Genomic DNA, 11,558 nt, shown 5'->3' on the forward strand with positions numbered 1-11,558 from the left:
GAGGCCCTGCCCCCCATTTCTGTGGAAAGTCACTCTCAGCAGCAAGCACTGCACCCCACACCCAGCCCTTTTCCTGCCAGGACCCACGCCATGGTTATCTACCCTCCTTGGATGCCCCAGAAACTCACCCCAACACCCACCATGTAGTTTAAAATTTTATTTTATTTTTTTTCCCCACTTTTTAAATATTTTTCTGTAATAAAAAGTACAAGTTTGTCAGTCTGGCCGCACCTTTGTTCACGTGCTAGGGGAAGTGGAGACCAGAACTCCATGGAACAGCCCAATTTCCGTTATAAATAATAGAAAATAAAACCTTTGCGTCTCCAGGAGCGAGGGAATTGGTGGTGCTCTCACCAACTTCCGCTGGACACAGCTGCCCTGCCTGCTCCAAAAACAAACCAAAAAGGTGCTTGGTAAAGCCCCACCCCAGCTGTGGCACCAGATGGGGCAAGCTGGGGGGGATCCCGCCTCAGGGCACAGCTGCCAGGCCAGGGCACAGAAGGAGCAAGCCGGAGCCCTGGCAGAGAGGCCGGCGCTGGGAGTTCAGGTCACAGTCAGGAATCGAGGCTTCAGTTTCCAGGGGGGTGGAAGGGAAGCTGCTGGGACGGGTGAGACTGAACTAGAAAGAGCAGAGATTGGGAGTGAGCAAGGCAGGCCCAGGAGCACAGGCACCACAGAGCCCACCACTCACCCCTGGCCTATTCCCCCTAACCCTTGCCCCCACATGCACCACAGCCACCCAGGCCTCGCCCTCTGCTGGGGGGCAGGAGAGCACAGACTTGGCTCCTGCTCACGCCCTAGGCCTGTCACAACCATTGCACCCTGGCATCAACAGGCTGCAGGGCTCCATGCTATGGGCTGGACACTCCATCATCTCTATGGCCCCAGCAGCCTCCACTGGGGGCAGCCCCCATCTTGGGGAAGGGACAGAGTGCAACCCCTCCACAGCTCACCAGCTCTACCAGCTATGGCCCATCATGCACTAGTCCCTCAGCCTGAGTAAGAGGCATTCCGCCCCACCCCTAGGGGCTGGCTAGAGCCGAGATGGCACACTCACCTTGATGGTGTCCTATATAGGTGTACGGAGATGGTGTGGAAGCTGAGAGGGTGGGCACCCCACTCTGTGGCACACCGCCTTGGGGGGGCCCCCCATGGGTCTGTGGGGGGTGGAGCAGCATGACCTGGGGGGGATGAGGTGCCCCAGGGTGCGGGGGTGGTGCTGCTGTTATTCCAGTCTGGACATGAGCCTGTGGGAGTGGAGAGCAGAGGGAGTGAGTGGAGGTCAGCAGGGCCTGTGCAGTGGCCATGCCCACGGCTCTGCTGCCCCCCGTACCTGGGTGACATGGGCCATGTTGGTGTAGCTGTGCTGCAGCTGCTGGTGGGCATGGATGGCGTAGACAGCCTGCTGTGGGAAGCTGCTCTGGGGTGACTGGGCGCTGGGCCCCGGCGTGATGGAGGGCGGCGTGGCCGTCAGCGTGGCCGTGTGGTACAGGTTCTGCTGCTGCTGGGCGCTGGCCAGGTGGGGTGGCTGGCCACCCTGGTGCTGTGCCGGGACACAGGAGCAGAGTGAGCAGGGGTGGGGAGTCAAACCCAGACCAATGCTTGTACACACCTCCCCCCCCCCATCCTACTGTCCCCCTCACCTGTACAGGGCTGGGAGCAGGGTGCTGGGCCTGCTGCTGGTTCCCGGCCGGGGTGCTGGCTGGCTGTGGCTGGTGGGGGTGCAGCTGTGGTGCGTGGTGAGGGTAGGACTGATGAACAGCAGCTGGAGGAAGAGAGTCAGTCAGAGGCAGAGAAGCAGGATGGGCCCCACACCCAGGGGCTTCCCACCCCGGTGCACAGACTCACCGTAGAGCGTCTGGGGCGCAGGCTGCTCGGTGGGGGGGTACTGGGGCGTGGAGGATGACACAATAGCCTGGGGGTGGCTGCCGGATGCCATCATGCGTGGGTTGCTCTGCAGCATTGGGGCAAACACGGGCTGCAAGGGAAGAGCCAGACCCATGGAAGTTAAAGGGACCCCTCTCCCTAGCACCACCCAGCCACCCCTTTGCCCCACTGCAGCTGCAGTCACTCTAGCGCACCCCTCCCTCTTACCTGTGAAGGGTAGTGTGCCATGGGCTGCATCATGGTGGGCTGCCCCGTGAACTGCTGGGGGTTGTAGGAAATGTAGGAGGAGTAAGGCGTGGCTGCTACCAGGGGGGGCCCTGCCGCTGCCGCCTGCATGATGGGGGGGGCAGACGTTGGCTGATGCTGGTCAGAGCGCTGGGGGGGTAGGGACCCTGGAGAGAAAACTACCATCAGCTCGGAACGGATCCCAGAAGCCACCAGGCTCCATGACCACCCCAGCCCCTTGATGAGGGACCACCCCATACCTCCCTATGGCTGCACAGCAGCCATGTACCCCATTTCTTCCCTCTCTGGTGGATCAACATCTGCTGCCCTTGGGGTGGGCGCAGGCTGGTCCCAGCCATCCCAATCGTGGCCCAGCTGCCAGGGGAGCAGCTCTGATGATTAGCCAGCCTCCCACCCGTCAGCAAACGCGGCACCAGCTGCACTGTGTCCCCCTTGGGCAATGCCAGGCTCACCTTTGGCCCCTCGGTACTTCCCCTGCTGGCCGGGCACAGAACTGGAGACAGGGTAAGGGTACATCTGGGGCGCCTGCAACAAGAGACACAGCAGGGTGGGTCCCTTGAGAACAAGGAGAGCTCCTCCACCTCCCCAAGGCCAGCTGCCCCCAGAAGGCAGGGAGAGCTGCCACCCCCCATCCCCAACCATATGTACCCACTCTCTGCAGCTCCCGCATCTCCCGCTGCCCTTCCCAGAGTGCCCACAGCCCATCCAGTATGACTCCCCTGTGGACAGGGTCTGCTCCCTCATTCCTGCCCACAGCAGGGCGGGCAGGCAGGGCTCACCTGGACGGCAGGGCTCATGTGGATCTGAGGTATGTAGGAGATGTATTGGGGGCTATACATGCCGCTCTGGCCAGCCGTGAGCACCGGGATGGAGGGAGTCGAGTGGGTGCGAGGGCCCGGCGACGTGGGGGTGCTCGTTGACTTGTTCTGGAAGCAGAGAGAGCGGGTGAGCGTGGGGCCCAGCCCGGTCCCTGCAGCGCGGGGGAGAAAGCAGGGGAGGGCCAGCAGCCACTGCCCGGCCCATCCCAGCGGATGGGGCTCCCCTCCCCCCCAGCCGCTCACCACGGAAAGCAGTGTTTTCGAGGGGTTGAACTCCTTGGCGTTGGGGTTCAGAGTCGATTTCTTCACCTGCCTGAAACCAATGCAGGAAAAAAACCACCTGCTTAAAAACCCTGGAGAGCCCAGCAGCCCCCCCTCACCCAGTGCACCCTGCCACCGCCCCTGCCCCCACCCAGTATACTCTGCCCACCCCACACCCAGCTCCTCCATTGTAGACTCACTCAGACACAGGCCCCTCCTCCTTGTCCTCGGGCTCGCCCTTGCCCTGGGGGCTGGCCACCTGTCGCTCAGCCCCCTCACACAGCCCCTTCTCCTCCTTGCCACTCTCTGGCAGAAGCTCCAGGCTGGCCCCGCTGGCCTTTGGCACCATGCTCACGGTGGGCACCTCCTCAGGCCCCTCGCAGACGCTTGGCTCAAGGGCCTTCTCCTTGCCCTTGCTCTCCAGAGGCTCCTTGGGCCGGGCAGTGAAGGAATCCAGGCCAGCCTCTGGGGAACTGCTGGGCTGGAGCTGTGGGGAAGCCAGATACACGTGGTGAGCTCCGCCCAGGCCCAGGCCCACGTCCACTCCCCTGCCCACCCTCCCTGCTGTCACCAGGCCTTACCTTGAACTGGGCCCCAAATTTGCGCAGCTCCTCCAGCTGGGTCCGTTTCTGCTCGTTCTGCAGCCCTGCCGTGGGGATCAGCACAGGGTGAGACGCTGCCCCCCCCGTCCCTCTAGCGTCACCGAAGCTCTGCCAACGCAGAGACAGGTGACGCTCCCCTGGGGGACATCCAGCACAGAAGAGAGCCCATCACTGGGGGGTGCAGGACCCTTCCCCTCACTCCCCACACCACTGCACGTGGGAGGCAGGTGCTTGGGGCAGTCTCCTTCAGGGGAGGGTGTGTGGGCATGCACCAGAGAGCCCAAAAGGGTCTGAGGCTCCCCAGGGCGGAAGGGGGCACAAGCTGGCTCCCAGAGAGACACAGACCTTTGCTGCCTGGTTTGCTGAGCTCACATGGGCTTGTCACTTCCAAGGTCCTGCCAGGATCTTTAGCCACAGATGGGGGAGCCTCTTTCCCTGGGCAGAGAGAGAAGGGAAATCCCTTAGCACAGGTACACAGCCCTGCCGGCACAGCTCCCCAAGCCCCCCTCCTCACAGCCGCCACAGAAACAGTCCCCAGAAGCCCCCAGCTCTTACCCTCCCCAGCAGTGGCCGGCGTGGGGGCGGCAACTTTGGGAGAAGGGGGATTTGGGGAAGCACTCGACTCCAAGCCCATTCTGGCCTCCGACGGGGATGCGGGTGCTATTGGCACGGCGGATCCCACCGGACAGTCCTGGGAAGAGACTGGAGCAGCCGAGGCAGACTTGGGAGAGCGAGGAGGGTAGATGCGGCCCACTGCAAGAAGGAAGGTGAATTCTGGTGAGAGACCAGGGGGCAGATGACATACCCCACCCTGCTCCCCTCATGTACACAGCAATAGAGATGCAGAAACAACCACATATAGACTAAGGCTCTGAGGCACTATAAACAACCACCCTCTGCTCCAGCAGGGCCCTGCAGGTTCACCCGCCACCAATCCTCCTGCCCACCAGGCAAACAGTGACTGGGGGATGTGCTCCAGCTGGAGTCTGCAGACTTCACTGCTCCTCTCTTCCCCCAGAGCTACCTGCAGGGGGAGCTGCCGAGATCTCCACCGGGCGGCTGGATGGGGAAGATACGGTGGTCTTGGCACCCCGGATGGGACGCTGGGACTTCGGAGACATTCGGGAGGGGCCTAGGGATATAGAAGAGGGTTACGGACCAGGTGCGGCAGCTCTGACACAGTCCCTGACCTCCCAGAGAGGGCAGCTGCTGTTTGGGTCTCTGCCCGCCCCCAGCACTGCGAACTCCGGGCTAGAGGGCGGGAGACCAGCCTTAGGCATTGCTAGAGCCCAAGCCAGGAAGCCTCTCAGGTAGGTCCCTGGATCTCACCTCCATTGATCCCTCGCTGCTCCGGGACAGGGCTAGAGTTGCTGTCCGGATGGTGCGTGTTGCCCCGGGGAGGCAGGGACCCCACACCTGGCCTCCCGCCCCGTGAGCTGCTGCACCGGACGCCTCCTCGCGAGCCCTCTCTGACACGCTGTGGCAGTGGGATGTACTTGCCCTCCCTGCAGAGGGACAGGAGAGAGGTTACGTCAGCTCCCACCTCCTTCCCGCCCCGCTCCACCCCACCACATATGCATGCATGTGCCCCTCTCACCTGGAGGCCAAGCTTGGGCTGTCCCTGCCGGACACCTGCCTCTGTACAGAGCTGTGCTTCTCCTCCTCCGTCCGGCCGTCGTCGTTCTCCATGGCGATGCGCAGGCGGTACTGGGGGCTCGACTCGATCTCCCGGGCCAGCTGGGCCGCCCGGGCTTCCCGCTGCCGGAACTCCTCTGAGTTATCTTTCTCCAGAGGGACACTAGGACAGGGACAGAGACAGACAGACCTCAGTGCCAGCTGACCCTGCAACAGCATCTCAAAGCTGTCTGAAGCCACCCCTTTGGGGTGAGAATTGCTGCTCTGGTCTCTGCAGGAGGGAATCTGTTTCTGGAATTGGTTTGCCCATCTGAGTGCGAAGAGGATGAAAAAACCCTGCACGCTGTGCAAGTGATAAAAACAACCTCCTGTTCTTATTCTAATCTTTCTCTTTTCCCTCTGCTATATGAAAGATCCAAAGAACAAAGGAAACAGTGTCCAACTCCCTGGGGAACCAGAAAGACGGACTAGACAAATCCCCAAATACGACGAGCTGGAAAAGGATCGTTTTTTGCATGGAACAAGAGTGAACAGAATCATTCTAACGGAGGTGTGATTTTAAATGAAAGACAGCCCAGGCAGCTTGAACTTAGGTATTTTCTCACTACTGAGAGCTGCACTCTTGTTCTTTCAACATAGCTGTGTGTGGTATTGCAGTTTTTCTTGGAATGTGTGGTCCCTCTGGCGTTTTAGCCTGATAGAAAGACACTGACCCCCCAAGAGAGACAGCCCCCCAACCACGCAGAGCCCAGGCCTACACTCACGTGTAGGAGGACAAACTGCTGTCGTAGGTTGTCTTCACTCCATAGTTCTCTTCATTGAACTTGAACATCTCGTTTGGGTCCCAGCCATTAGACTGCAACAAGAACAAGTGTCAGCTACAGGTTCTGCAGAGTCCCCAGCAGCAGCAGGGATCTGGGTACCTCAGCGCCATCTCCCCGATCTAACCCCCTGCCCTGAACGCAGGGGTGGAGCGAGGGTCTCACCATGTCAGAATCCAGGTCATAGTCGTCGCTGTTGCTGTCACCTCCTTCCCAGCGCTGCAGCACTTTCTCTTTGTGCTCCCCATTCACCTTGGAGTTCATGGCAATGGCAGAGTCCGTGAACTTGTCTAGGAGCAGACAATGGGCCATAAGGTCAACCAGCCCCTCTGGGTGATCCCCAGCCCCAAGCAGCGTGAGGCCCCAGCATTACCTTTCGTGGCATAATTGAAATCAACGTTGCGGAAATGCACCAGCATGACATCGGTGGGCTTGAAGACCATGGTGTCCACAATGTCCTCCCTCTTAGGTCCCACCAACTGATCCGGGGTCTTCCTATGCACTGCATCCACAGCGAGCTCGAACTGCAAACAGCCACTGTTACCGCATGCTGCACCCTGCCCCAAGAGAGCCAGGCCCTTGCTGCCCGGGGGAACCCCAGGTGTTTACCACAGAGCTCAGATGCTCTGCCCTTGCCCCAAGAGAGCTAGGCCTCCTGCTGCCCAGAGGACTGGCCATGCACACTAACAACAGCCATGGGGACCCCAGCATTTCACTAGCCCTCCCCTCCCCAGACACTTACCTTAGAGCTGAGAGTTTTAAAAATCCCTTCATAGGTACTGCCATTCTTCACCTTCACATCGCATGTGGAGCCCTGAGGACAGAGCCAGAGATTAGAGCTGGCTGGGGAAGCCCATTCCCCACAGCAGCTCCAGGCTCTCCCTGCCACCCCTCCTAAGATGGGAGAAGAGAGGAGATGCCGGAAGGGAATCACTCCGGAAGCAGCATGCTCCGTCATGGGCATCTGCAACGCAGACTCCTACTGGACTCACGGCTGCTCCCAGGTGCTCAGCAGCCCCAGAGGCCTGTACCATCTTAGCCCAGCAGCAACCCACAACTGGGGTCCCACCACTGTGACCCAGGCTGCATCTGTGAGCTGCTGAGAGGGCAAGAGCTGCCAGAGCCCAGGGGAGCTTGCTCGCAGGCTGGGATGGGGCAAGACCTTTGGCTGTGAAACTCCCAGACCACCTCCATGCACTTCTCTTAGCACAAGCCTTTCTCCAGCATGATGTGCACAGCAGCCAGTGACCTCTCCCCAGCTCTGCTGAGGACATTGGCACATAATGACTCGGGGGGGGGGGGGGAAGGAGAGTACAGGCTCCCCACCCAGAAACGCCCTTTTCTGGATACTGTATACAAAGCTTTGACGCTCTGGTGACGTGCACATTCAACATGCACAGCAGCGGCTGGCTTTGCCAACACAATCTGCAATGCCAGCCTGGCCTTCAGCTCCTCTCTCCTGCTACTGTGTCGTGTTCCCCCCCCCCGATGCCTCAACCCCCCCCAAAACAGCTGCTGCTGTTTTTCTCTCTCTCCACAAGCCAAGCCCCATGGAAGAAAATACCCCAGATCTCCCCTCCACCTCTCCCCCTATTCCCTCCTGCCCTTACCCACAGGAGAATATGCTCCAGATCTCCTCTCCCTACCTATTCCCTGCACCCCCAACCTGGACATGTCCTGATGGATGATGCATACACCTCTGCACTGCTCCCACCCTCATGGTTCCCTCCTCCCCCCACAAGCCAGATGCTCTCGCCCGTAGAGACCCTAGTAACAGTTTTCCTGGATGGACCATGCTAGGCAACCCCCTCAGAATTACAGCAGGAACAGATAGCACTTACCACGACAGCCGTCAGGAAATGCAGCATTCGGGAGTTGTTATAGACACCTTCGAACACCTGTCATTAACACAGTGAGATAAAGCCATCAACAAGGAGCAGTGAACATGCCTTGTGCATCCCCCAGGCTTCCCCTGCATGCGCCACCCTCACCACCTGGGTTAGGCACCAGGGGCAGTTACCGGGATGACTGGTGTGCTAACGATAATGATCTCTGTGATACTACAGGGAATGCTCGGGGTATGACTCCAGGGCCAGCCACATGCTGCTGTGTGGAGACGCAGGCTTTGGAGCCCTGAGCTCATGCCAATCCCATCGGCACCAGCAGGCCCAGAGTGTGCAGCCCCCCTCTTTTCCCAGATGAGCCAACCCAAGGATTCACAGGTCCTAAGGCCAGAAAGGACCAATGCGATCATGCAATCTGGCTTCCCGAGTAACCCAAGCCAGAGAATCTCAGCCAGTGACCCAAGCATATGGCCTGAAGAAAGAGAACTACAGGGAAAGCTCCTCCAATGGATCTGAGAGAAAGACAGCTCTGCTCTTAATTAAAAGACCTACTGGATGTCAGAGTCACATGCCCATGCAGCTCTGCCTCATGCGCCGCCATCCCACCCTCCATCCTGCCACCGAGACTCAGCTAGCAGCTCTGCTGAGGGTAAATTCTGACTGCAGTCAGTTACTACTGATTCACAAGGCAGAAGACCCAGCTTCAGGGAACCAAAGAACACGCCGTTGAGCTTACGAAGAGAGCAGACTAGATTTGGTGTCATCAAGACCATGAACCTGTAGCAGAACATACCTCTTCTAAAGCTGCTTTTCAGAGCAGAACACCCCCTAGGAACAGGTAGCCAGTGGGGAGGCGGTAAATATTTTTAGTATGTTCAGCTGCATACTTGGAGTAAAGGTGAGGGACCAACTTAAAAGCACAGATACCCTGGGGATCAAGAAGGCAATTATGGGACCTTTCACCTCAGTAGGGCCCAAGTTCCAGTCTGGCCCTGGGTTGGAGGAATGCACTGGCTCAGGAGATAGCAAGGAAGGAGATATGGGCCTTTCCCCTCTAGGGAACACTAGCTCGAATCTGGCCCCAGAACAAGGGATTGACTGGCTCAGGAGGTAGGAACAGCACTTGGTGCCTTTCCCATCTAGGGACTGCTGGCTCCGATCTTGCTCCAGGCCCAAAGGAACTGGCTGGCACACTGGGGACCCCCGTCACACTGGTGTCCTGTGAGATCAAAGGGAAGCTAGTGCTACCAAACAACTACCATGAAACACACCCTTTACCACCTGGGCCACAAGGAAGCAGTTAAAGGTCACACTGTTGGGAGGCGTCCCTCTCTTCTCTAGCACACATTGTCAGGAAACACACTGAAAGTGGCACTGGCACTACCACACAGGAAATGCCATGCAAGCGCAGCAGATGGCTGTGGAAAGGTCAGTTTGGAAACTGTACTGTCCGAAGAGTTAATGGAGTCCCAGGCAAGCCATCCCAGCCCAAGCTATGTTCTCAGGAAAGCGGAACAGCCACCCGTGGCTGTGGACACCAGACCCGGAGGAAAAGTAGCACTTTCTCAGGAAGTCAGTACAAGAGATAGAGTGCGAGACCCTGCGACCATGGCCCATTTCCCCCCCTTTTAGAGAGAGCCTGGGGTACTTACTGGAGACTGTGGAGGCCCCTTTCCTGTGCTCTGCCCCCTGAAAACAAATCATAGGTATAGCTGGTTAAGGCCAGAACAGTACCACTGCCAGCCCCACAGGCCCTAATCCCCTTTCCCCGCATGGGAGGGAACCTCTCTCTGCCCCTCCTGCCAGGCCCAGCCACTGAGTCTGGGGCACAGGCTGCCCCACGCTGAGCCCAGGGCTCAGCAGGCTGGGATGGGCGGACAGTGGGGTCTAGCACGGTTGGGGCCTGGGAGCCCAGACGCCGGGTCCCTCCATCCCAGAACAGCCACAGCTGACCCGGGTCTCCTCTCCCCCCCACCCCACCGACGGGCGGGGATTGGCTGCTGAACCGGCCAATCAGTGTCGTGCTCGCGCTGTTTCTTCTTTTTTCCCCCCCTTCCGCGCGTGCGCAGTCACGGGACCCTCGTGGCGCCTTACCCTCGACCCCCCCCCACCCCGCGCACGAGGAGGAGTCACTCACCCCTCTCCCCCCCAGGACCCGGATGTTACCTGGTGCCGCCGCCGCCTCCCCCACCCGGGGCGGCCACCGCCACCGCCGCGGCCCGGCCCGCCCCACCAATGGGGCTGAGGCTGCCGTTGGGGCTGGGGGCGGCCCCCGGCGTTGGGGCCTTGCGGGCGGGGGGGGCCCCGGCCTGGGGCACGGGGCCGCTCGGGGGGGGCTGCGGGGGCAGCGGCTGCGGCTGCTTCAACATGGCGGCGCCGGCGCGGCCCCACTCAACCCCGGCGGGGCGGACGCGAGCGAATCAAGCTCCCGGCGCGAGCCGGCGCGCGAGGCGGGGTTGGAGGGGGAGCGCAGCGCGAGGCAGTCGGAGCGGCAGTTGGCGAACGGCGCGCGCGGGGCTGGGGGAGGGGCGCTGGAAGCCGAGAGCGAGTCAGCCCGGGTGGAGCAGGTCCCGGCGGCCGCGGCTCTCTTCGGTCGGTCGGGCTCCCTCCGCACAATGAGTCTGTGTGGACGGAGGAGAGAGGAGAAAGGGGGGGGCAGCGCGGCGGGGAGACCAACTCAGTGCGCCTGCGCCGACCGCACTGCCAGCCGGGCACCTCCGCAGCGCGGTGATGAGTCAGGTCACGTGACACAGAGGAGTTTTTTTTTTTAAATGATCCTTCCGCCGGAGTAAGAAGCCCGCTCCATTCGCGGTTCGCCGTTGCGCACGCGCCGCACCGGGGGCGGGGGGCGGCGGAAGGTATGGAAAGGCGCCACTTCGCTACGCATGCGCGGAATGAGGAAGGATCTCTCCGTCTGTGCTACGGTTTTCGAAGCAACCAAGATTCAATCGAGAGACCGGCGTTTGCGCATGCGTGCAGCGCCACTTCCTCATCTGCGCGTGCGTCTCCCTCCCATAGCCCTTTCTGCCCTAACACTTCCTGCCCTCTCGCTGGGCATGCGCCTCCTGGGGGCAGGAACTTCCCGCGGATGGGGGTGGGGAAAGTAAAGATGAGCGCATGCGCAGAGGGATTCCGTGCGCCAGGGGCGCGTCACAGGGCGGGCAGCAGAATGAGTCCCGGCTCCTGCCCTGCGCAACTTTAACCCTCTTCGCGCGTGACGTAATGTGACGTGTACCTTACTCTTCCTGGCCTGTCCCCTTGGAGGGGCAGGTGGGGGTGGAGCTGGGGGAGGGGGTCATGGGGCAGGTGGGGTAACAGGAGATGTTTGAGGTGTTGACCGGTTGCAAGGCCAGAATTACCTCCTTTGACTTCCTGTATCACAGACCATAGGACTGCCTGGATTTAATGCCTGTTTGAAATAGACCAGGTCTTTAAGAAAAACAT

At 60.4% G+C, this 11,558-nt stretch overlaps 1 protein-coding gene across 3 annotated transcripts; it reads right to left on the minus strand.

Moving 5' to 3' along the window:
* Positions 1-348: 348 nt before the first annotated feature.
* On the minus strand, positions 349-11,276 carry ATXN2L (ataxin 2 like). Of its 3 annotated transcripts, none has more exons than XM_067556374.1 (23): positions 10,281-11,276; positions 9,767-9,803; positions 8,112-8,168; positions 7,013-7,084; positions 6,644-6,794; positions 6,436-6,560; positions 6,214-6,305; positions 5,412-5,612; positions 5,144-5,319; positions 4,839-4,946; positions 4,370-4,567; positions 4,160-4,249; positions 3,794-3,858; positions 3,413-3,699; positions 3,195-3,264; positions 2,913-3,059; positions 2,586-2,658; positions 2,095-2,279; positions 1,849-1,978; positions 1,644-1,765; positions 1,334-1,543; positions 1,058-1,247; positions 349-614 (listed from the first exon to the last, which is right to left on the minus strand). In XM_067556374.1, exons 1-23 carry the CDS (start codon positions 10,481-10,483, stop codon positions 544-546), a joined length of 3,060 nt encoding a protein of 1,019 aa, XP_067412475.1. In that variant the 5' UTR covers positions 10,484-11,276; the 3' UTR covers positions 349-543. The 3 variants fall into 3 exon arrangements, with proteins under 3 accessions (XP_067412475.1, XP_067412476.1, XP_067412477.1); XM_067556375.1 differs by having other exon boundaries at positions 349-619; positions 10,281-11,275; XM_067556376.1 differs by lacking the exon at positions 10,281-11,276 and having other exon boundaries at positions 9,767-10,172.
* Positions 11,277-11,558: the final 282 nt, after the last annotated feature.

The sequence above is a fragment of the Emydura macquarii genome, unplaced genomic scaffold, assembly GCF_026122565.2.
Source record: "Emydura macquarii macquarii isolate MOO-44397 ecotype Brisbane River unplaced genomic scaffold, CSIRO-AGI_Emac_v2 contig_1748, whole genome shotgun sequence".
Classification (NCBI taxonomy): Eukaryota; Metazoa; Chordata; order Testudines; family Chelidae; genus Emydura; species Emydura macquarii.

Excerpts from the sequence above, each read along its gene's own strand:
- ATXN2L (XM_067556374.1), bottom strand. The coding sequence starts at position 10,483 with ATGTTGAAGCAGCCGCAGCCGCTGCCCCCGCAGCCCCCCCCGAGCGGC. Across the intron at positions 9,804-10,280 it reads GGAGGCGGCGGCGGCACCAG|GGGGCAGAGCACAGGAAAGG; the intron begins GTAACATCCGGG and ends ATTTGTTTTCAG. Across the intron at positions 3,265-3,412 it reads GAGGAGGGGCCTGTGTCTGA|GCAGGTGAAGAAATCGACTC; the intron begins GTGAGTCTACAA and ends CATTGGTTTCAG.